Raw genomic sequence first — 22209 nt, 5'->3', positions numbered from 1 at the left:
TTGAAACCAAAATGTGTTTTGGACAGACTTTGTTCTTAAACTTGTGCTAAAGGATGGATTGATTCTGATTTCAGAATGCTCTGAATCTCGTGGTCTTAAAGTTAAAACTTTTCTAACTATGTAGTTAGTTGTGTTTGGTGTGCTCTGGGGCTTTTTTTCTGTTACAGTTAATTACCTTCATGCCTATGTTTTCTCATGCAGGAATTTGACAGCAGTTGTCCAAACTGGGAGTTTGCACGGATGATCAAGGAATTCAGAGCAACGTTAGACTGCCAGCCATTATCTATAACTGACCCAGTAAGTAAATACTGAGGCTGCTGAGTGCAGCACACAGACACTTCGACTTCTTTATTTTGTACTGGTGGTTTTAGCAGATGAGCAAATTAGTGCATCACAGCTCTTGGGAAATCCTCTGAGCATATTGTGATCCTGAGGGCATCTGGTGGTAAGTGTAAGGTCACTTACCTGTCCTATTTAGGGCTAAGCTGCCTTGCATTACTTTGCATATGGCACTAGTGAAGAGTTTGCCCTTTGAAAATTATCATGCAATGCTTTGTGTAGTAGTTTTCAGAGCTTGTAAATGGCAGAGCCTATGACATAGCAGTTTGGTTTGTAGGGATAGGTATAAATAAGTTAAAACAGACTAGTGCCCTATAACAGTGTAAGGTATGTAAGTTGTATGTTGAGTAATTCTAGAGTAGGTCAGTAAGTGAAAGAGCCAAAGCAGAGATCAAACTACAAAGACTTACACTCCTCCATGAGTGGGTCTCCTCCTGATCAGTACCAGAGGAAACTCATCAGTGTGTTGAAAAGTCAGGGTGAGGGAGCATGGAACTTTTCTCTCTGACACTCAGTAAGTGTAATTAGGAAATAATTATTACTTGTTTTCCTAATTTTCTTTTAGATAGAAGAACATAGGATTTGTGTCTGTGTCAGGAAGCGCCCTCTAAATAAACAAGGTGAGTGTTCTGACAAAAGCAGATCTGATTTTGGAGCAGTTTGACTTTGCTTATTCATGTTAAATCTGAGGGTCTCTTCCATCAACAGAACTTCTCAAAAAGGAATGCGATGTGATTACTGTTCCAAGCAAATGTGTCCTGCTGGTCCATGAGCCAAAGCAGAAAGTGGATCTAACAAAATACCTTGAAACCCAAGCGTTCAGATTTGACTTCTCATTTGATGAACTGGCTTCTAATGAAATGGTATACAGGTAATGCTTTCCTCTCGTTTGGGATGACTTTCAAGATACCACTGAGCTATGGCTAGATGACAGCCTAGTTCAAAGAAACTGCTACCTGAAATAAATATGAAAATTCTTTTTGGAGGAAACCAAAGGACTGAAAAGTCTAAAGCTCAGTTTTGGCATGGCCTTGCAAATAAAAGGACATCCTTAGGAAGTTAACTTCTTTAGGAAAACTGATAAAGCATGATGTGAACTTTTTGCCTTAACTGTATTTTACCTTTTGATTGTCCAGGTTCACTGCTAGGCCTCTTGTACAGACGATCTTTGAGGGTGGCAAGGCAACATGTTTTGCATATGGCCAGACAGGCAGCGGCAAGACACATGTAAGTTTTTCTCCAAAGTATCAGATTTTCTATCTTTATCTAAATTGTTGAAGTTCCTTGATATTAAATGATTGTAAAAGGAGCTCAAATCTTGCTTTATTTTCTTAACAAGACAATAGCTTCAGTTGTTAATTCTCTTTTTCTGTAGTTAGAAGCATTAGTGGTTTTCCTCTGAAGTTGTGAGTAAAGCCATGCTAAAATTATCCCATAGTTGGATTTTTAAGGACTTAGAACTGAGGATATCCTGACATGTTAGTGACAGAGCCATAGCTATTCCTTGCCTCAAACTGTTGTTGCTGCCCTAACTTTGCAAAGCAGGGCTATTAGCCTACATCTGAGACAAAGGCTATTGTCTGTATTGCATTTTGAGTTTGGAGACATTCCAAAGACTTTAGCGGTTATGTAAGAAAATGCTTCTTGTTGCACATGAATGCTTAAATGATCTCGTACTGTGAAGTGGTGGAAATTACTGTGTTCACTTTCTAACCACTCCTTCCAGCCCACCACCTGCAGTTTCAAGAGAAGTGGAGATTGTGTTTTCTGCCTCAGAGGTGTTATGTTCTAAATTTTCAACAACTGGGTTGTCTTTTTCCCCTTCTAGAAACTAAAGGGAAGGAAAATGGAAATTCTTTCTTTACACTATGATAGTGGAGCCAAATCCATTGTCTTTTTGCTCTGCAAGAAGCCTTTATGTCAGACCAAGGTGATATGGACTGGACTTGGCTAGCTTACCAGCTTAAATGATAAGACAGGTGCTGTCATTGAAGTGTTAGATGCAAAGTTTAGGCTAGGTTCTCATATCACTATTATGTAGTCAACTGTTGATCTCTTCCAGTAACCCAAAAGGAAGCACTGTAGAGATCTGGATATAGGCATATAGGCTGTCTTTATTGCACTAAAATGTGCAGAAAAACCTGCTCAGCTGAGCATCACTCAACCGTGAGGCATTCAAATTTCTTAATTACTTCAATTTCTTAATTACTTCCCCTTCCTGATCCTAGGGCACAGAAGTAGTGCAAGGACAATAGCTGCACCTTGAGACTGGAATGCTGCATATTAAACTCTGGTAGATTGAGAATATATCGTGGGATTGAGTTGTGTTTTAAATGATTCCATTTCATATGAAAAATGGTAAAGCAGTTCACTGAGATAGCACCAAGTAACAATTCTGGGAAGATTAATGGTATCTGTCAAAGAAGGTACAGGAAGAAGCTTGGTGCACAAGGTTGATTCATTTTGCAAAAACACGTGAGTTTTTGCAAGTCACGGTGAAAATGGTACTAAACTTATTTCCAAACAAATGAGTCTTCGCTCTGGCTGGAGGCTGTTCAGTTGCACTTGCATTTCCCCTAGCAGGAACAAGTGCACTGAATTCCTATGAAGTAGCTAGCACTGCAGAGCTTTACAGGCATTTAGTTGACACTTTGCATAGTCCAAATCTCCTCTCTGAACTGATAGGGAAGTAGAAAACTAAATTTTAATTTTACTGTTGTAATCACCTCACTGACATCACTTATCATATATGTGATAACTTCCCAGTACGTTCTCAGTACTAAAATCAGGTAGCCTGACTTGCTCTTGTGCCATATCTCACTTTTGATGGCCTTTTCTCTTCACAGACTATGGGCGGAGACTTTTCCGGGAGAGCACAGAATGCCTCGAAGGGCATATATGCTTTTGCATGTAAGTTGATTCTTTAGATATGAAAATCAAATTTGTGCATGCTTTTCTTAAATAGATAAGGTCTGTTTTTGTATGGATACTTTGATTTTTTTTTTCTGGGAAAAGATACACAAGTTTTCGTTAATAAGTAGTGGTGTTTGCAGAAGGTGAGATTAGTTTTTCAGTTTCACAAACTGTATTTTCCATCCAACATCTAGTTTTATAGATCCACCTGCTATTTATCACTTGTCAGAAAATATTTGCTTTTGAGATGGGTGACATATCTTCTAGTTTGACACTTGCTGGGCTGAAATATTTAATTTTGATTAGTTCTACTTTGCTTTTGTCTCAGCCTAAGGATGGTGTTTGGAAATAGCCTGACTTGAATGCAACAGAACACTACCCATTTCTGATATAAAGCTTTTTATACAGAAAGCATATGAATGTAATTTTTAATTTAAGCACTAGATGCAAAAGAAGGCACATGTAAGCACCTGTTTCTGAGAATATTTTGTAAAAGCCTCCTTGATACAATCCCTAGAATGCACCATGAACCCTGACCTCTTGTACTTTCCCTACAGAAAAGTATATTGTGAAATTATGTGTGTAGCAAGGCAGTTGAAATAAGCAGCTCTTTGCTAGTCTCTGAATCAATTATGACTGGCTCTGAAGGAAAGTCTGCTTTTCAGATCAAAGTGTGAAGTCCATTTGTGAGAGACTGAACTGGATTCAAACAAAGGGCCAACTAATCTGTTAAATTGTCTCCAGCAGCATTGCTGATGCTCAGAGAGGTGTCTTCTAGGTTTTCCACAGGAAGAGCTTCAAACAAATGCTTGACTCTTGCAAACCTGTCCAAGCAACAGCAGATGATGATTTTCTCCCAGACCAGCAAGGGGACAGTATGTGCTTCTCCTGATCTTACTGGATCAGTTAGCATTGCTGTCTGCAAGTAATATTAACAATAGAAACCAAGTGTTTGCTTGGGATAGTTACCATTCAGCTGCCAGAAGCACTACATTATGGCTAAGCAATATTCAAAAGCAGTTCAAGTAGCAGCTAGGATGTGTTCTAATGTAGTTAAGTAAACTCCTGTCTTTCCTCACCAGCACAAGATGTCTTCCTTCTTCTAAACCAGCCCAGGTACAGGAGTCAGGACCTGGAAGTCTATGTGACTTTCTTTGAAATATACAATGGAAAGGTAAGACTTTTTTTTTTTTAAGAAATAATCATGGCATGACTTCTTTGCATACTTGATAAGTAGTGGAATAAACTTTTAATAGCTTCAGTAGTTCTATGTACTCTGTTCTTGGCATGTTTAGAATTGAATTGGAAGACTACATTAAATGTGCTGTACTGTGTAGTTCTCGACTTAGTCTGTGCTGTCTTCATAGTCTCAAGTCTCTTTCTCAAGGAGCGTTGTTCAGATTTGCCTTGAATTTGTTGCCTTAATATAGGTGTTTGATCTCTTGAATAAGAAGGCAAAGCTTCGAGTCCTGGAGGATGGCAAGCAGCAGGTCCAGGTGGTTGGCCTTCAAGAGAGACAAGTCAGCTGTGCTGAAGATGTCATCAGAATGATTGAGATGGGCAGTGCATGCAGGTTTGATGCCTTAAAACAATCAGAAGTCCATGTCCTGTTGTACCTCTGTATCTGCAAAAATGTGATGACCGTAGCCCAGGGCTTGGAGATTTCAAAGAGGAGGCTGTTGTACCCAGTAACAGACCGGCACTGATCCACACCTCTGCGTGAAAACAAAAGGGTTACAGAATGAAGGACTGGCAGGGATGGGCTTAGCCTTCCTTCCATAGTGACCACATGTCCTCACATCTCTCCAGAAGAGAGAGACCGCTCATCTGAGGAGATGGCTGCCCTGGTCCCAAAGCTGAGTGCCTACTTCTTAGAAGCAGTTTACAGGAACATAAGTAGTTCCTGTGTAAGATCAAGGAAGAGCAGCTGGCATCAAGCTATAGCTGCAAAAATACTGTCTTAACTGCAGGCCAGATGAGTTGTTCCATTAACAGCAGAAATGCTGCATGTCACTTGAGGATCTTCTCTAAAGAATCCCTGAGAGAAGGTGCTGAGGGACAGCTGTAGGCTTGGCTGCTCATCTTGGCAGGCTGGCTGCAGTTGGGGCATCTCTACTGTTGTACTGGCTTGTCTTTAATCAGGGGCTAAATTCTATATCAGCAAGTCTAATAAGGTGCAGCTGTTAGGGAAATATTACTTGGCAAATGAGATCTTGGCTGCTGTATTACATTGCATGTGCATCCTGAAAGCTCATTTAGCCAAAAAAGCGTGCACAGCAGAATGACATTTCAGCCAAGAACTGTCTCATACTTCAGATGTCTGCCTTCCCCAGTGATTTTTAAGGATATCCTCCTTCCATCTTCTCCTAGGAACAGGGATGTGGGTGGGACAGCAAACCTGCCAGCCCTTGCAGGGTATAAATATAAAGGATGGTGAAGGTCACAGTGAGGTTTATCAGACTCCAATCTCTTGCAGTGACAGGGCAGGTGCAGAGGTTAACCAGCAAGCCAGCTTGGCTGGGGAAGGGATTTACCATGACTGTAATGTGCTAGCACAGCTAATGCTGTTCAGTGGAGGAAGCTTGGCTGGGCTTACCGTGTGATAGCAGATGCATTAGGAGAATGACACATGGTCTGCTCTGTGGCAAGAAGATGCTGTGCTGAAGATACTTCTTCTAGCTTCAGATACATACGAGGTATTAGCAGTCAGAAAAATATCCTAGAGCAGGCAGGTTGAGTTGAGCCAGGTAGCTTGATATTAGAAGTGATTCTGTAATTCACACAATCTTGAGGTGTTAACGTGTGGGTTAAACAACCTTAACTGAATGGCTGCAGGTCTAGTGCTGTTGGGACCTCAGAGCATTCTGTGACACAGCTCTAACACTCGTTTGCCTATTTGTTGTAGGACATCTGGACAAACTTTTGCAAATGCTAGCTCTTCACGGTCACATGCCTGCTTCCAAATCATACTACGCCGAAGAGGGAAGCTGCTTGGAAAATTTTCCTTGGTGGATCTGGCAGGAAACGAGAGGGGTGCGGACACATCTAGTGCTGACAGGCAGACACGAATGGAAGGTGCAGAAATCAATAAAAGCTTGCTAGCTTTGAAGGTGAGCTATAGCTCAAGGAGCAAGTGGTACTACTCAGAACGTGGGTTCTGTTTAACTCTGGGATTATCTACTCTTCCCTTGCACTAGAAAGAAACAGGACAGCTAAAGGGATTCTAGTTTTGAATTTTAATAACCATGAAAATTGTGTGTACTTCCATTTACAATGTTTCCAGGAAGGCAGTGTAGTTTTGTCAGACACCCATTTCAAGCTTCATTCACGTTTTTATTAAATGTGTGGTGGATATGCCATGTATCTTGTGACAGTCAAATATGTGGAGCCTATTTAAAAGGCTATGAAGCATGTACAGATCAATGGAGGTGACCATTCCCCAGCCTGTTGGGTTTACTTGCAGTTGGTGGTTGTAGCTTGCAGAGCTGTTTGAGAAAAGATGCAAACGTTGCATTCATGACTTGTCTCTTCTTAGGAATGTATCCGAGCTTTAGGCCAGAACAAATCTCATACCCCTTTCCGGGAAAGCAAGCTGACCCAGGTGCTAAGAGACTCTTTCATAGGAACTAACTCCAGAACCTGTATGGTGAGTATGTGTGTGGCACAGCTGAACCCACTCACTGCTTGTGATCTCTGCAATTTGCCCAGATAGCTGCATGCTTCCTTTCTAAGGGGAGGGGACTTGGAAGTCACAAAGCTTCAGTTCTCTGCAAAAAAAAGTCTTGCAGTTTTTCTCCTCAACTCACCCAGAGCAACTGAGACCAACAACTGGTGAGCTCTGATCCAGCCCCAGTAGGAACAGGGCAGCAGAAGCCACTTTCATACAGTGGATCTACAGTAGAGCCTGGTGTGTGCTCTAAGGGCTTTGCTTCCTGTGGGAGGCAGAGCACCATGGGTGCACACAAAGCCAGTGGAAAGCTGGATACAGTCACTGGCATGTCCCACAGGAACCATAAGGAAAAACAGACTTGATAACATCTTAACACTGTGATCCTTTTCCCTAACATCTCCCAGCTGCCTGGTGAGATCTGCAGGGCCATTAATGTGAGCAAAAGGCAGACGTGGGACTCAGTGTGGCTTTCTGTTCTGTTTGCAGATAGCAATGATTTCTCCGGGCATGAGTTCATGCGAGTACACCTTAAACACACTGAGATACGCTGACAGGTAATGGTCTGGGGATTCTACTCTTATTGCAGAATGTGTTTTGGCTGCTTTTACACTGATCAAAAGTTCTTTTGGTGTCATTGTCCATGGTGACAGCTTGGAGGTTACATTTGCTGGGAGCAAATCATCTTAAAGCTGTCTTCAGAAACTATCATGGGCGTGGTTTTGTGTTTTTTGGGGGGGAGGGTAACAGATTGTGTAAAAACCATAACTGTCTCCTTTACTCAGAGGAATGTCTCATCTGAAACTTCAGACCACCTTGTTTTTTGTAGGGAGTTTACCCTGTTAGCAACACGTCCTGAATGGTTACATCCATGACCTTTACTTTTTGCAATATTTTATGCAGGGTCCCCTGTGTGTGTGCTAAGAATGTTTCCCTGACATGACCCTAAAATGATGCAGAAGGACAGTAGGTGTTTTTGATGGACTTTAATAGAAGCTAATAGGGTATGACACTTCGGAGACTTTGGGCGAAATCTGGAGAATTCGGGTGCCTTGCAGCAAATGGTGTGAGTGTGGATTTTGAATGCCCCATGGTTGGGCTTTGGGTATCTGCAGTGCACAAAAGATTTGCAGGGACTGAGACTCAAGATCCACAAGGGGGTTTTGCTGAAACCTGGAATTACTGTGCAGAGCAGTGAGCCCTTACATGCCCTTACACCTCTCTGGTGAGGTGACAAGCAAAAAGGGACAGGCAGACTCTAGAGCTACAGGGAGAGCACCCTGTATTTTAAGTCTAAGCTCAACAGCTAAGGAACTAGCTAAGCCTTTCCATCTTTCACTAGGGTCAGTGGTACTTGTTGCTGATACCGTGTTGTGTGGATCTGTGTGCTGTGGCTGCAGAGCCTATGACTTGTCATACGTTAACAAGATGACGTTTCCACACTTCAGATTTGGTAGCATTCCTTCGTTTGGTTCACAAAAGGCTGCTCGGTCCTCTCCTTTCCAGCCTCTGGAAGGATGTCCGCTAATTCAAGCCACAAGCATTCAGGAGCACTAGGGATCTCGACAGATTTCCAGATTTTGTTCTGAAGTTGTTTTTTTTTCTGGTGGACAGTCATTCCTAGTCACCTGAAAGTACAGGACAAAATGCAATGTCTGACTTATGGTGTGCTTCAGTAAGATGCTAGTCTTCAGTTGTACCCACTGGATTCTTAGCTACTGCACAAGGCAAGTTCAAGCTATAAAGAGGGTTTGTAAGCTGGAACTTGCTGGAAATATGAAGCTGACACTACTAACTAGAATGAAGCACCTAGCTGATGCCTGACCTCTACTGCTAGCTCCATGTCATCAGATATGATTTTTATCCTTATAGGCCTATTCTGGCATGGAGGGCCTCTATGGGAGGGGTGGGGATCAGCCTTATTTCTCTTCTTTCCACACAAAGTCCTCTTAGCTGGTCATGACTAACCAAGCTGACATGTGGAAGATAGCCTGTGTGTGTGAAAGGCTTTGCATTGTATACTTGGAACACTTCTCTCCAGGAGAGGTCCTAAATTGATGTGGCTAGGTTGGACATAGAGACACATTTCTCAGCTTTCCTTCCCACAGTCCCCTGGAGTTTGTCCATGAAAGCTTGTTCCAGGTGTGGTAATGTATTTCTTTAAGTCAAATGTTTCTGACTTCATTAGTCAATGAAGTCAATGCTGAGCACTGATTGCAATAGCTGTTTTGTGATGCGGTCACTCTGAAGTTGCTGAAAGACTGAGCGGTAAATCTTCTCATTGCAGAGTGAAAGAGCTCAGCCCTCATAATGGAGGTGGTGAAACACAGAATCACATGGAGATTGAGAATGAGGAAACGGAGATCAGTGGAGAAAGCTCAGGTCTTCAACACAATGTATGTGTGGGCAGTGGGTGGAACAAATCTTAAAGCTGGAAACAACCTGCCGTTCTTACTTGGACTCATTCTTGCAGCTCTCCAAGGATGAGGAGGAAGATATGTCTCCCCACATGTTCAATTTCCGTGAGGCTATGATTCAGATTGGTGAACGGGAGGAGAAGGTTGTTGAACAGCTTAGAGAACTGAGACAGGTAGGTGGCCGAGGCAAGCCCAGCCCAAACTGCCTTCTCTATGTTGATAGGACCTTGCCTTGTCTGAGCTGAGTGCTACTGGGTAGGCTGTGGGCTGTAATGCAAGATGCTGTCAGTGGTGTTACCTTTCCTCACTGCCAGCTTTTCCCCATGGTTTCCTGCCCAACTGGTTAAACTGGAATTCCGGTGCTTGTGGCCAGCCAGTCCCCTTCCCCTCCAGCTAGCAATCTCTGCTTGTACCAACTGATACTGGCCTGTTGAAGCTCAGCTCTGATTTGGTGTGCCATATTCAAAGAAACTCATTGAATTTCCAGAAAGTTGACTTCTCTGATTTCTCTTCATGGTCTTTCTTGTAAATACAGAAAATGACAACTGAACTTGACTACCTCTTGGGAATCACAGAGCAACCAGACTATGATCTCGAGACCTTTGTGGGCAGAGCTAAGTACTTCGTAGAGGAGAGCTCAAGAAATTTCCTTAGTGTCAGAGGTATGTTAATGCTTCTTGAGATAGTGCCTACTCAAGAGTTTCTGAATAGTACTGTCACTAATCTTGAAGATCTGAAATAACACCAGCTTATCTATCTGGGAGTGGTGGTGGTGTTGAGCACCCAGTCCTTCTGCACTGCTTATAGTTCTGAGCACTTTGCTAGGTGATCATCAGACCTGAAATGTCCCATTGTCTGCACTTTTCAAAGGAAAATTTTGGCTAGTATATTCCACTTTTCAATGCCATATAAAACTGCCCTCTCTTGAGAATAATGCTGCACCCACTAAGATGAGTTGAAGTCTGTTTTAATAAGTGGTGATATAGTTTCTCTTGCCTTGCCCAAAAAAAGTGACTTGAAGTAGATTTCAGATTTCAATGCCATGTCAGGCATTTGTAGGGGTATGTCTACTGTTTCCACCTTTGTTTTCATGGATATTGGGCCTTAATACCTATTCATAGTACAACTGAAGAGCTTTGTGGGATCAGGCAGGATGTGATGGTGGGGATCTGATGTTGGCTGAGCTGTTCTTGCACAGTTCATTTGCCTCTGTGGCCCTTGCAGATGGCAGCAGCTGAGCTGCTCAGAGGAACAGCTGGGCTGGAGAACTCAGCCCTCAGGTCAGTCCCCCCCTGCTAATCCTGTCCTCCATTACAGAAACATTGGATTCCCTGGTGGTTGCCATGCAGCTGGAGGAGCAAGCCAGCAAGCAGATGAGCAAGCACAGGCCTCAGTAAATACAGCAAAACCTGGTTCACAAGCAGTCTTCTGTATGTCTTGCATGTTTGTCAGTGGTTTGAGTAACTCCTATTTTAAATGCAGTGGGGTGTCTGCAGGTCTGGTGTGCCTGAGGGCAGCGAACGTGGCAGCCTCTCTCTTCATGGCCTGGTATCAGGGGACTCTGCGGAGACCCTGCTAGAAACCATGCCTGCAAGGCTTGGGGAGGGGGCCCTGAGAGTGTGATAGATGTGTCTAACATCTGGTCCTTTGTTAGTGACGGTGGTCTCCTCTGATAGAACTAGATACACATGTGAAATTTTCCGGTGTACATATAACTTTTGGTCCAGATGTGCTTGAAACATTGCAAAACGTTTTTACAAGTCTCTTCTAGGAAGAAAATGGACTATATGTAACTATAAAAAATCAGTATTTTAAGAAACTTGATAAATAAATGTTCCTGTATTTAATTAACTTCTATCTTATAAAATTTCTTACTGATTTTTTGCTAAAAGTCTAACTGTTCCTAAAGACTAGTTGGTGTTGTGGAGAGAGGCTGACTTCTTGGAGGAAGCTTCTTTTTAAAGTCTTTACACTTGTAATGTTTGCATAAAAATCACTTAAAATAAATGTTGTTTCTTAATTGAGATCCTGCTGGGTAGATCTTGCCTAGTGGGGGGGGAGCCTCTAAACCAGTCTCCTGTACTTGAGCAAAGCCCAGCATTGTAGTGAGTGGCTCTGCCCTTTTGGTAGCAGGAAAATGGGAAGGGCCCTGTGCCTGCTTTGTACCTATGGAGTTTAGTTAGGCTTCAAAGGTAGCCCCAGGCTGTTACTTCACGTGTATCTTCCATGTGGGAAATGGTAAATGTGCCATATAAAGTAACATGTTCAGCAGCTTTCCAACAGCGTGAGTAATTCGTGATAGATGTTAGTGTTGCTGGAGAAGTGACTGTGACCCCAGCTTTGTACATACCTTCTGTGGACTGCTTCCTTGCCATGTCTTTGGGGATGTCCACTAGACTGGAGGCCAGTTCTTCAGCCTGGGCTGGATCCATTTTAGTGTACCAGGTCTCAGGACTCTCCTGGAAGAGGTCACAGTGTTATGGTGACTTGTAGCACCTGGGCTCTGCCTGCATCGTACTATGCACTCCACCCCAGGAGGGATCTGGTTTGGAAGAGCTCAAGTCACCTTGTGCCTCATTCTGACACCAAGTTCCCACTGTTACAGACCTAGCAGGAGTCTGAAAGAGCAAGGAGTCAGAGCAGTTGTCTTCCTGAACACAGCCTGAAGGTAAACACTTCTCAAAGGGGGGGCTTTTCTGGAATCTTATTCAAGACTGGATTTTTTGTGAAAAGTCCAGTCTCTGCACCCATGGAAAACAGATTGAGCTCCAAGGGCTATTAAAACATGTAAGAAAAGCATGCTTACCATAAACAGCTGGAAAAGTGTGTCCCCTACTGCCTTCTTTATGTGCTCTTCCACAAAGGGAAATGCATGGACAAAATACTGCAACAGAACAGAGTTGGTGCATGTATGATGCAGCTCTAGATAACTTCATGTTACATGACAGTTATTCCCTGGGTCACCTCCTTTAGCAGCACTTCATGAACAAACCTAAGAGGGAATTGGTGGGCCCTTGCTCAAGCCTTACTTTGTCCAGCATGGCTGTCTATGCCTGCTCAGATGAACAGTGGGTTGTAGCCCCCTTTTCACCCTGAGTAGCCTGATACTCAGTTGTCCCTCCTTCAGCCTCTTCGTATTTACTGCCAGCATGGTCCTTCTTCTTCCCAGCCATCACCTGTGACTGTTACACAAAGTTGTGCTGAGGTGGCCAAGGCTCTTTATGCAGCACCTGCTTAGAATTCTGTGCTAGTGTCTAGCTCCAGGCTGACTGCAGTGTTTAGCCCATGAGCTCTGTGCTTGATATTCCTGGCAAGCCGGCAGGTAGAACAGATGTGTGAGGGCCAACACCGGCATCTCAACACCCTCTTTTTGGTGGCTGGCATATGGGACAGGAAGCACAGCTACTGCCTGAAGGAAGTGCCTCTCCTGCCTTTGTGAATAAGCCTGTGTCTGCTGTGCTCAGAAAAAAAAAAAAAAAAGCCCACAATGTAGGGAGACTTTCTCTTCAAGTGCTCTGGGAAGAGACTCTATGTTATACTGACCACCACATACCATCATGCTCACCTTCAGGGAGATGCTGCCATGTCTCTGGCTGGGTGCATGTTCCGCGTTCCCCACAGCAACCATCAGGCCATGCACCGCTTCCAGCTGGATCAGCTCTTCAGCCACTTCTGCTGACTCCTTGGCTAAAATGCTACAATAAGACAGGCCATCAGCCCCTACCCTGTACAGGGGAAGGGGCACACAATAAGTTGGGTCTGGCCCTCTTGGTGCAGACCTGGTGTGACCGCAATGGAAAGATGACATGTTCCTGTTTCTGCTCTGCCCTAGAGGCTACAATGGACAGGAGACAGGAAAAAAAATGAAAATAAACATTTGGCTGTACACTGAGTGTCAGTCACTTAACAGGGTCTTGCTGAGAACCAGTTTAATTATTGTCAGGAGCTTCCTAGTGTGTATTAAATTCTAGAACGTTTCCTACCTGACCATAAAGAACCCAGGACTCAAAGTGGAAACACTACCAATGTTACTGCTTCTGTGAGCATGACCCTGGAAGATGCTCCAGCGGGTCTCTGTACCTACTAAGTTCATCTGCCTTTGCAGGAAAACTCCTCCCCCCATCATCCACTTTTGCAGAAAAAGTGTTCTTATAGCACTATCTTGTGGACACCGCAAGAAATTCATAGTGAACGCACAAACTTTAGCACAAATGGCTGAATTTAAGGATTCTGCAGTCAGTCATAATCACTAGATTCTTCCACTGAGCAACTGATGCTTTAGGTTTAATTACTTGTGGCTCACAGCTATGTGGAGAATATGGTGGTCTTGATCATTACAGCACCCTTCAGCCCTGTGCTGTGGAAGGACACACACATTGCATCCAGGCCCAGCCATAAAGGGGACAACACTGAGGGCCAGAGCTGAAGGGATTCCACATGTCCCTATAAAAAAAAATAAAAAATACAATCCACTCCAGTGTCAGTAGCAGGGTCTGAGCACTGCTACCTTCAGGCAGCAGCTCTGCCTTGAACACACTCATCTCCCAGCAGCCTAGAACAGGGCTTGGCAGAGCTGGGGTGTTCAGCCGGAGAGCAGTGCCAGAGGGGAATGCTCCTTGGATGAACATGTCTCAGTCCATTCCTGTTCAAATGAAAATGCTTCCCTAACGTCCTTTTCATGCTCCTGTGGGTTTTGCAGAAGTTTCTTACCCAATGGCTTTTGCAGCAGCTGCCTGCTGAATGTACGCCAGCATCGGCTCCCTTGGGCACAGCGCGTTTTGGTCTGCAGGAGGAAAATTAACCAAGTGAGAAGGATGCTTTGGAACAGTCCTGAGGTGCGAGAAGGTAGGGGAGGCGGTAACACAAAAAGAGGATTTCTCCTCAGGGAACGCCTGTGGCTGCGTACCCTGTAGGGTGCACCCGCAGAGGCCACTGCAGCCTGCTCTGGGCCAGGCGGGAATTGCCACCTCGCCCCGCAGATCTCAGCAGGCCTCTGAAGGTCTGGGCAGCCCCAGCCGGGGGCGCCGTTACCTGCGGTGCTCTCGCTGCGGGAGGCGATGGCTGCCTGCCTGGGCGGCGTCAGCGCGGCCACCAGCGCCGCCAGCAGGGCCGGTCGCACACGGAGAGGCATCAGGGCCGGCAGCAGCTGCAGGGCTGCGGGGAAAGAAGCTGCCTTCAGGAACGCCAGGATGTCCTATCTCGAAAGCCAAGCACTCCGCTATAAACAACTTCATTCTGTCTTTGACCACCCAAGGGCAGCTCTGCCGAAGCAGAGCCTCAAAAAATTCCACGACACTCGTGCTTGTTCCTCTCCACGGAAATCTTTAGTAAAAGGCGAAAGATTTATACGATCTGAAGAGAAACCAGAGTATGCTCCACAATTCTACCCGGCCCGGCCCCAGCGCCGCCCGCTGCCCCCCAGCTCACGGCGAGGTCCTGCCGCCCGCCCCGCTCCCTGCCGGCCCCGCTCCCCGTTCCTCGCCGCTCCCCGCCCCACCTCCCCCGCCCCGCAGGGCTCGGCACGGCGCCGGGAGCGGCCGCGACGGCGGGAACGGGGCCAGGACCCGCCGCGCTGCCGCGGTGCGCGCTGGGTATGCAAATGAGCAGCGGCATGAGGGGCGGGGCCGAAGGGACAGGGCAGCGAGAGAGTGGGCGTGGCCCAAGAGAGGGGCGGGGCTTGGCACCCCTTGGCGCGGGGGCAGCCCCAGCCCCAGCCCGCCCCCCGGCCCCCTTTCCCTGCCGGTAACCGACCCGGGGCAGCTCGCCCCAGACGGAGCCTCAAAACACTGCACGCCTCTCGTGCCCGTTTCTGCCTTTCCTGAACACGGGGGGGGAATGTGACTGCCGCGGGTAAGGAAAGGCCGAGGCTCTCCGTGCCTTCTCCACGTCTCATCAGCTAGTGTGAGGCCCATCTGTAAGAAGGGACCTGGGGAGGGCCGGGGGCTGCAGGCCTGGTCAGCCTGACCTCGCTGCCAGGAAAGGTGCTGGGACAGCTCGTCTGGAGCGCAGGCACAGTGTGTGTGCGACCAGCGGGGGGTCAGGCCCAGCCAGCACGGGTTCATGAAAGGCGCGTCCTGCCTGACCCAGCTCATCTCCTTGTGACCGGGTGACCTGCCTGGGGGATGGGGGAAAGGCTGCTGTCTGCCCGGCCTTCAGCAAGGCCTGTGGCACGGTCTGCCCTAGTGTGCTCCCGGAGCAGCTGGCAGCACACAGCCTGGGCAGGTACAGCTGGGCTGGGTTAACAACCGTCTGGGCGGCTGGGCCCAGAGAGTGGTGGTGGTGGTGAACGGAGTGAAACCGGCTGGCGGCCGGCCACCGGTGGTGTTCCCCAGGGGAGACCTCAGGGAGGCCTCACTGCCCTCTACAACCGCTTTGAAAGAAGCTGGTGGGCAACATCTGCTCGCAGAGAGCCAGCAAGAAAACCAAGCAGGCAAGAAACAGCTTAAAAAAGCAACAGGAGAGACCTGCCAAACATCCACTCGTTCTGTCTTTAACCAACCAAAGGCAGCTCTGCCGAAGCAGAGCCTCAAAAAATTCCATGACACTCGTGCTTGTTCCTCTCCACGGAAATCTTTAGTAAAAGGCGAAAGATTTATACGATCTGAAGAGAAACCAGAGTATAACCCAGCCTTCCACCCGGCCCAGCCACAGCGCCGCCCGCCGCCCCCTAGGTCACGGTGCCGCCCGCCCGCTCCGGGCCCCGCCGGCCCCGCTCCCCTCATCCCCTCCCCACCTCCAAGCCCCGGTCCCGGCCCCGAGCGGCCCCGCGGGAGCGGCAGAAACGGGACCGGATCACGCGGGAGCGGGCGGCGCCGCGCGGTGCACCATGGGTATGCAAATGAGGTACATGCTAATGAGGCGCGCGCGCGGGAACCGGCCCCGCTAAGCCACCCCCGGCCGCCGGGGTCGGGTCCTACCTTGGTGCTGCACCTCCAGGTGCGCCGAGCCCAGCACGGCCAGCAGGGGCTCCACCAGCGCGGGGGGCGCCTCTCCCACCAGCTCCTGGGGGACACGGACAGGGGCAGGGTGAGGGGACAGCTCCGGGCTGTCTGCCTGTGGGCACTGGGGTGCTTCCCTGATCGTGTTGGGAAATGGGGCTGAGCCCTGCCCTCTGATACAAAGCGTCCTTTGAGGACCCACATGGGAACAGGGCTGGGGTCCCGCAGTGGGTGTTGCAAAGGAAACCACAGCACTGTGTTCAGGTGGTGTTCCTCCATCCTGCCATATCCCACTGTGGGTCTGGAGGTACTGAGCCCAACAGCCTCTGCTGATAGAAAGTGGAGGAAGTGTTAAGTGGGACAAGCCAGCACTGGGCAGCTGAGCACCAGCCCCTCTCCCAGCCATGGCCCTTCCCTGTGTCCACCCTTGGCCTGGGGAAGGGGGAGCACCAGGGAACGCTGCCCGTCACCCCCTGCTACCCACCTGCATCGCCCCCAGTGTCTGCAGAGCCAGCTGCTGGGCTCGGGGGGAGGCGCACGGCAGCACCGCAATGAGGCCTTTGTAGACTTGGTTCTGGTACTTGGGATTGCCGCGGCCCAGGGAGTCCAGCAGAACCTGCGCTTCTTCTTGAGCCTCTGCTGAGGTGGAGGTGGCCAACCACTCGGCAAGGCATTGCACCCCTGTGTGGAGAAAGAGGTGCCAAATTATGTAGGGATGAGTCTGCAGGTCATGCTTCTCAGCAGTTTTGCTGACAGACCCCCCCAAAAACACATCATCATGTCCCACTCAAAGCATGGTTTGAGGAACAGAAGCCAGGAAAAAAAGTTCTTTGTTCGTATCAGGAGCCACAACACCAGCTGGAAAACCAGTCAGCCAAACTGTCAGCTGGAGTAGATGGCCCAAGCCCTTCTGCAGGCATTTATACAAGGAGCAAACCTGGCACTGAGATGCCAACAGTGCTGCTAAGGATCCTGCTGGTGCTCCTGCAGCTTTATCTCTCTGGGAGGGAGCTCTGACAGCAGGTATCACCCTGTAGTCACTGACAACCTGAGGCATAATCCCAGCTACAGAGCGATGAATGGCATTTCGCTTCTGGTGTCCAGGAGAAAAAAAAAATAGAAAAAAAACCAACAGTATAAGGTTCTTTCAAAAGAAAGAAACCCTCCCACCTCCAGAGGTAGGCAGACGCTGCAGGTAAGAATAGAAACTGTTTTGTGGTTTTTACTGTAGCAGTTGCAACCAGCAGGACAGCAATATCACATCAAAAGAAATCACTGTAAAGAAAGCGAGCTCATTAAAACCAGAGAGGGGATGAAATACAACCACTCCACAATAGCCAGGACTCTGAACTCCCTCCAGCAAGACAAACGCCACGGCAATCTGCCATCGGCAGGTGGGGGGGAAGGAGGGGCGCAGCGCTGCAAGCAGCCCTGGGGCCAGAGGTCACGGCGAACATCCTCAGCTGAATTAGGAAAAAGCGCAGATGGACACACCGCCTACCGTAGCTTTCACAAATGAGCTCCTTATACTTCCTGCCAGCGTTTGCGACGAGCTGGAGCAGCTTGACTGACTCCCTTTTGTCCTCTTCTTTCAGGTGGTTCAGCCCTAGTATTTCCAGGAGAATCATGACACCTCCGATCTCCAGAAATTCAATAAGGTATCTGCGCCTGCAGGGATGGGGGAACAAAGCCCAAAATGTCACCTGCCCTGGAGCCCATCTTCCTGAGTGAGCACTCTGTGCTCCTGGGATCTGTCACCTCCCGCCTCACTGTAGCAGGGCCCTGGTGCCCAGACACCCAACACGCGGTGCCTGAGGCTCGGCTGGGACCACTACGGCAGATGCCCGCCAGCAGCACGCTCTGCAGCAGGTCACCAGCTCCTGTTTTCCCCGTGCTCATTTCAGATACTGAACAGCAGGCACAGAAAGCCCTGTCACTGCACTCGGGTTCCCTTCATGTTCCTCCCACACCGTGCCAGTGACCCAGTGGCTCTGGTGATGGGCAACAACAGTGGATTTCATTTTGGGAACATTTGAAAATCCTACTTAGAGTAAGCCACAGCCCTTGCTGGGGCCTGTCCTGCAGGAAATGCTTAAACAGCCCTTCCAAAAGCCTGCCCAGGACCTGTTATTTAATTTCTCTCCTTAACCCTGCCACCCTTGTGTGCACCTCTCATGCAGTTACGTTCTATACTCACCCGCCTGCTGCAGATAAGAAGATGCCAATAGACTTGAGCAGCTTGTCAAGGCACGTGCTGTGCGTGTAGCTGTTCGATAAGGCTAAGGAGAGAATGACAAACCATCCTGGAGTCCCCCGGCAACTCTGGCAATGTGGAGCTCTGAACCTGGGTACCCTCTTTGGCAGAGGGAGCATGGAGCTTCCTCTCAAAGGTGTACAGAGGCAGCACACTCAGCCCAACAGGAGAAAAAACACTAATTCTGGGTCCCTGAGAGCCAGGCTACATGACTTTTCCCTCAGTTCCATCTTTAGATAGCTATTTCTTTTCCCCTGCAGCTGGATATGGATCTCTACACTTAATCTTTGAACATTTTTTTGGTAGAGAACATCCCCTTCCTCTCCATCCCACTACCACGCGCCACCTTCAGCTGAGGTGAAGGAAACAAGGAAACAGATACGTCATCCTGAGCCACGCCGTTAGGCGAGCCAGAAACAAGCTGGCTCCCTGGGAGAATTCCAGCTCCAGCTCTGGTTCTGTCTTGCCATTATTGATTTTAATAAAGCTGTCCAGGATGCGGGTTCGAGCAACTTTGTGACCGCTGTCCCATTCTTGCAGGAAAACCGTGAGCTTCCTGATGGCCTCCTGCTCTTTGACAGAAGTCATGATCTCTTCTGCCTAGAGAAAAGTGAGAAGTTAAAAAAAGGCCTTAAAGACAGAAAATGTCTGTATTGAGGAATTACCACCAGAATCACATTTGAAATGTTCTCTGGCAAATATTAAATATTAATATTCAAGCACTTACTAGCCATTTATTACATCTTTTTCCTTTACACTCGTTTCATAGATAGCAAAACTGAGCTAAAAGGAGAGTTTCTGGTAAGCCTGAAGCTGCACAAAGAATCCACAATAGACTTGAGATTATTTTCCAAGGGCAGCTGGCTTCACCACAGGAACTCTCTTCTCCGCTGTGTTAATAAAGTCATTTTGATGTTACTCATTCTCCCCACTTTGGTTTCTTGCTAGGTTCATGATATGAACACTGCATCTCATATCTGACCTACCGGAGAGTAAATAGAGTGAAATGAGAGCACAAATAGGTATGGATTTATGGGGAGTGACAGGGTCAAGGGGGCTGTAAATGCCTGTTAGCGTGCAGCAGTGCAGCGTGCTCTCACCCACAGGGTGCAGCGAATCACTGGGGCTGGGCCCACATCCATTGCAGGAGGATGTTTGGCCTTGGCAGCGGCAAAATCGCTTGGGGCCCTTTGGCATGGTGGAAAAATTGCTATTTTTTTTATTTTTTTTCTGTCTAATTTCTATGTGCACATTCTGAGCTTTCAATGGTACATCATTAAAAAATCCAAGAAGAACTGAAATAATAAGAACTATAAGCAAGGAGACAAAAGCTCCACAAATATCCCTTGTCTGCACTTCCTTCAGTCCCAGAAAGCAATCCGTGTTTTACCAAATTACTTTGCCACACTTTTACCTCAGCAGGATATCCCCCTATTCCAGCTTGACAAACGGGAAGGAGCACTGAGTAGGGGGACGAAATACCAGAGGGCTAAGCCCTCCCTTCATGCGTGTAGTCAAGAATTCCACTGACGTGTAGGTGCTTGGCTTTTGGACACTGACTAGTCTCAAGGAGCCTTACGGTTAAGCATAAGTATCTGTGTGCATACGCAGGTGAAGAAAGAGGGACCAAGTCGGTCTGTCACAGATAACTGCACTAATACTTGTGCATTGTCGTCCACCTGAGGGTAAGAAAGGAATTCTCTCCTTGTTTAATCCAGTTGTTAGGACTCCCTACATAAGAAAAGCACCATTTCAGGTTTTATTTAAAGTATGGTTTAAGAGCCAAGAAGTTAAAATGACATAAAATCCCCGGGTTTCAGAATAAGAACCTCCTTTCAATACAAGTCACTAAGATTAACAATTAGCTATCTGCAAAGTTCTTAAGCCTGTTCCTCAAGAATCTGGAGCAAAATAACAAATCAGCTCCAAAATATCCCCACGACATATGCTCAAAATAATTTGCTTTTGCTATTATCCGAACCCCACTGAAAACAATGACCAAGAGGTGAAAAGTATCTCAGTGACGGAAAACAAAGAAAGACTTCAAAAAGTTGGCTAAGACACAACAATTGAGACTTAAGATGAGATGAAATTTCATTTGGGAATTAACGGTCTGTGCTCTGTAAAGAGCCTGTGTCCTTGGCAGGGCGTTTTCAGGATCTCCTTTGCGGGGAAGCAGGTTTAAAATAAATCCATTTTCCCAAAATAGTTGTGATTGAAAGTGTTATTAGCCATAACAAATGTTAGTGCTGACAGGAGAATGGCCTGTTAGGGGCCTCTGGTGAAACAGTCAAGTGAAAGTCATATTTCACATTATTGCGAGCGTTTTCCTGTGATTTACAGAATATTTGTGAAACATTACTTGCAAGGCATATGATTGATATTGAGAGAACAGCTAGTATGTAGGGGGAATCTGTATTTCACTGAGACTGTTTGCATGAAATTTACAGTCCCATAAAGTGCTCCTCTCTCCTCAACAGAGATCTTGTTAAAAGAACTTTACAGTCTGAAACATCCTAAAATTGATTCTAAATTAATGTTTCCATATTTATGTTTGAGATGCTGGTGGTGTAATGCTGCCCTATTTTTATTTTAAAGCTACAGTAGCTTCCACTATTCAGAAATACCACCAGCAGCTTTAAGACACGAGGATTTTATTGATACAAAGAGCTTGCCCATGAATCAACGGCAAAGAAAAATGAGCTGAAAAAATGATCACGAGACTTCTGAGGATACAGCAGTATCAGTCTCTGGCTGCTATAACGACAGCATCTGCTGACATAGTACTCCTTAAGATGACATTGCCAAGCACCCTGAAAACATACCCAGGTATTTTTATTATCACCACTTTACATACAGGAACATACAGATACACACAGGGCAGTTAAATGACTTGCCTGCGTTGTTTGTCAGTGCTAAAAACGACACATAACTCCTCTTTGCTAGCTTCAAACTCTGCTCTCACCAGTGCTGGGCTGTCTCCCCAGCCCACTGGACCTAACAACCACACCAGGGCTGGGGTCAGGGCAGTTCCTTTCTCCTGCCAAGAAAAACATGAGTGATTTAGGGACCGCGGGGCAGTTTGGTGCTTGTTTGCACGCAGCCTGATGCTAAACCAGACCAAAAGGCAGGCTGGCGCTGCCAGGCACGAGGCGCAGCCTTGGACCCGCGGGCAGGACAGCGCCGCGGTGATGTGGAGCCACCTTTGGATCCTGCACCGCCAGGATCCGAGGGCCCTGGGCAAAACCCGAAGCCTGCTTCCCCAGCGGGTCCTCCCCTCGCCTGGGCACCCTGCCCCTCCCCATGGTCCCTCCACTCTCCCCAGCGCCCCCAGTGCCTTCTACACCCCCTGCCCCCCTCTGACAGCCGTGTTCACCCCCCGCAGCCCCTCGCCCACCCCCTCACTCCTGCCCTGTCGCAGCCCCTAGGCCGCAGCCCCTCACCCTGCCCTTCCCCCTTTCCCCCAAACCCCCCACCCTCCGCCCTCCCAGCCCCAAACCCCCACCCCGGGTCCTCCCCCACCCCCTGCGTTCCCCCCCAGCCCCCTCGTACCCCCTGGCCCCCAAACGCCGCCGGGCCCCGGCCCGATCCCCGCGGCGCCCCGCCGCCCCCGGCCCCTCCGACCCCGACCCTGAGGGGGAGCCCCCTCACCTCAGGATGATTGACACATCACCTCAGCCA

General features: G+C 47.7%; 2 protein-coding genes and 2 non-coding genes across 6 annotated transcripts in view; 1 reads left to right on the top strand and 3 right to left on the bottom strand.

Annotated features, from left to right (window-relative positions):
- Positions 1 to 11362, top strand: part of KIF2C (kinesin family member 2C) — an 18301-nt gene extending 6939 nt beyond the window's left edge. For both annotated transcript variants that reach the window (XM_035333415.1, XM_035333414.1), the window contains 14 exons: positions 202 to 297; positions 905 to 959; positions 1048 to 1210; positions 1476 to 1566; positions 3186 to 3249; positions 4335 to 4426; positions 4683 to 4825; positions 6158 to 6362; positions 6788 to 6898; positions 7409 to 7476; positions 9207 to 9315; positions 9393 to 9509; positions 9872 to 9998; positions 10654 to 11362. In XM_035333415.1, the coding sequence (XP_035189306.1) occupies positions 202 to 297; positions 905 to 959; positions 1048 to 1210; positions 1476 to 1566; positions 3186 to 3249; positions 4335 to 4426; positions 4683 to 4825; positions 6158 to 6362; positions 6788 to 6898; positions 7409 to 7476; positions 9207 to 9315; positions 9393 to 9509; positions 9872 to 9998; positions 10654 to 10733 (1521 nt within the window). In that variant the 3' untranslated portion in view covers positions 10734 to 11362. The remainder of the gene's footprint in view (positions 1 to 201; positions 298 to 904; positions 960 to 1047; positions 1211 to 1475; positions 1567 to 3185; positions 3250 to 4334; positions 4427 to 4682; positions 4826 to 6157; positions 6363 to 6787; positions 6899 to 7408; positions 7477 to 9206; positions 9316 to 9392; positions 9510 to 9871; positions 9999 to 10653) is intronic.
- Positions 1 to 22209, bottom strand: part of ARMH1 (armadillo like helical domain containing 1) — a 23777-nt gene extending 1568 nt beyond the window's left edge. The window contains exons 1-12 of one of the 2 annotated variants that reach the window (XM_035333416.1): positions 22159 to 22209; positions 21426 to 21568; positions 18911 to 19128; positions 18472 to 18540; positions 17776 to 17942; positions 16759 to 16955; positions 16254 to 16338; positions 14368 to 14490; positions 14047 to 14119; positions 12902 to 13031; positions 12143 to 12220; positions 11687 to 11795 (exon numbers count right to left, since the gene is read on the bottom strand). In XM_035333416.1, coding sequence (XP_035189307.1) covers positions 11687 to 11795; positions 12143 to 12220; positions 12902 to 13031; positions 14047 to 14119; positions 14368 to 14490; positions 16254 to 16338; positions 16759 to 16955; positions 17776 to 17942; positions 18472 to 18540; positions 18911 to 19116 — 1237 coding nt within the window. In that variant the 5' untranslated portion in view covers positions 19117 to 19128; positions 21426 to 21568; positions 22159 to 22209. Of the gene's footprint in view, positions 1 to 8362; positions 8548 to 11686; positions 11796 to 12142; positions 12221 to 12901; positions 13032 to 14046; positions 14120 to 14367; positions 14491 to 16253; positions 16339 to 16758; positions 16956 to 17775; positions 17943 to 18471; positions 18541 to 18910; positions 19129 to 21425; positions 21861 to 22158 lie in introns of those variants that run through there. The other variant, XM_035333417.1, reaches the window with a different exon arrangement.
- On the bottom strand, positions 14594 to 14708 carry LOC118171167. Its single transcript, XR_004753085.1, has one exon. It is a non-coding gene; the product is annotated as a U5 spliceosomal RNA (small nuclear RNA).
- On the bottom strand, positions 15843 to 15957 carry LOC118171156. Its single transcript, XR_004753075.1, has one exon. It is a non-coding gene; the product is annotated as a U5 spliceosomal RNA (small nuclear RNA).

Source organism: Oxyura jamaicensis, chromosome 8 (assembly GCF_011077185.1).
Source record: "Oxyura jamaicensis isolate SHBP4307 breed ruddy duck chromosome 8, BPBGC_Ojam_1.0, whole genome shotgun sequence".
In the NCBI taxonomy this organism is placed as follows: domain Eukaryota; kingdom Metazoa; phylum Chordata; class Aves; order Anseriformes; family Anatidae; genus Oxyura; species Oxyura jamaicensis.
This window is presented reverse-complemented; position numbering and strand designations above follow the sequence as displayed.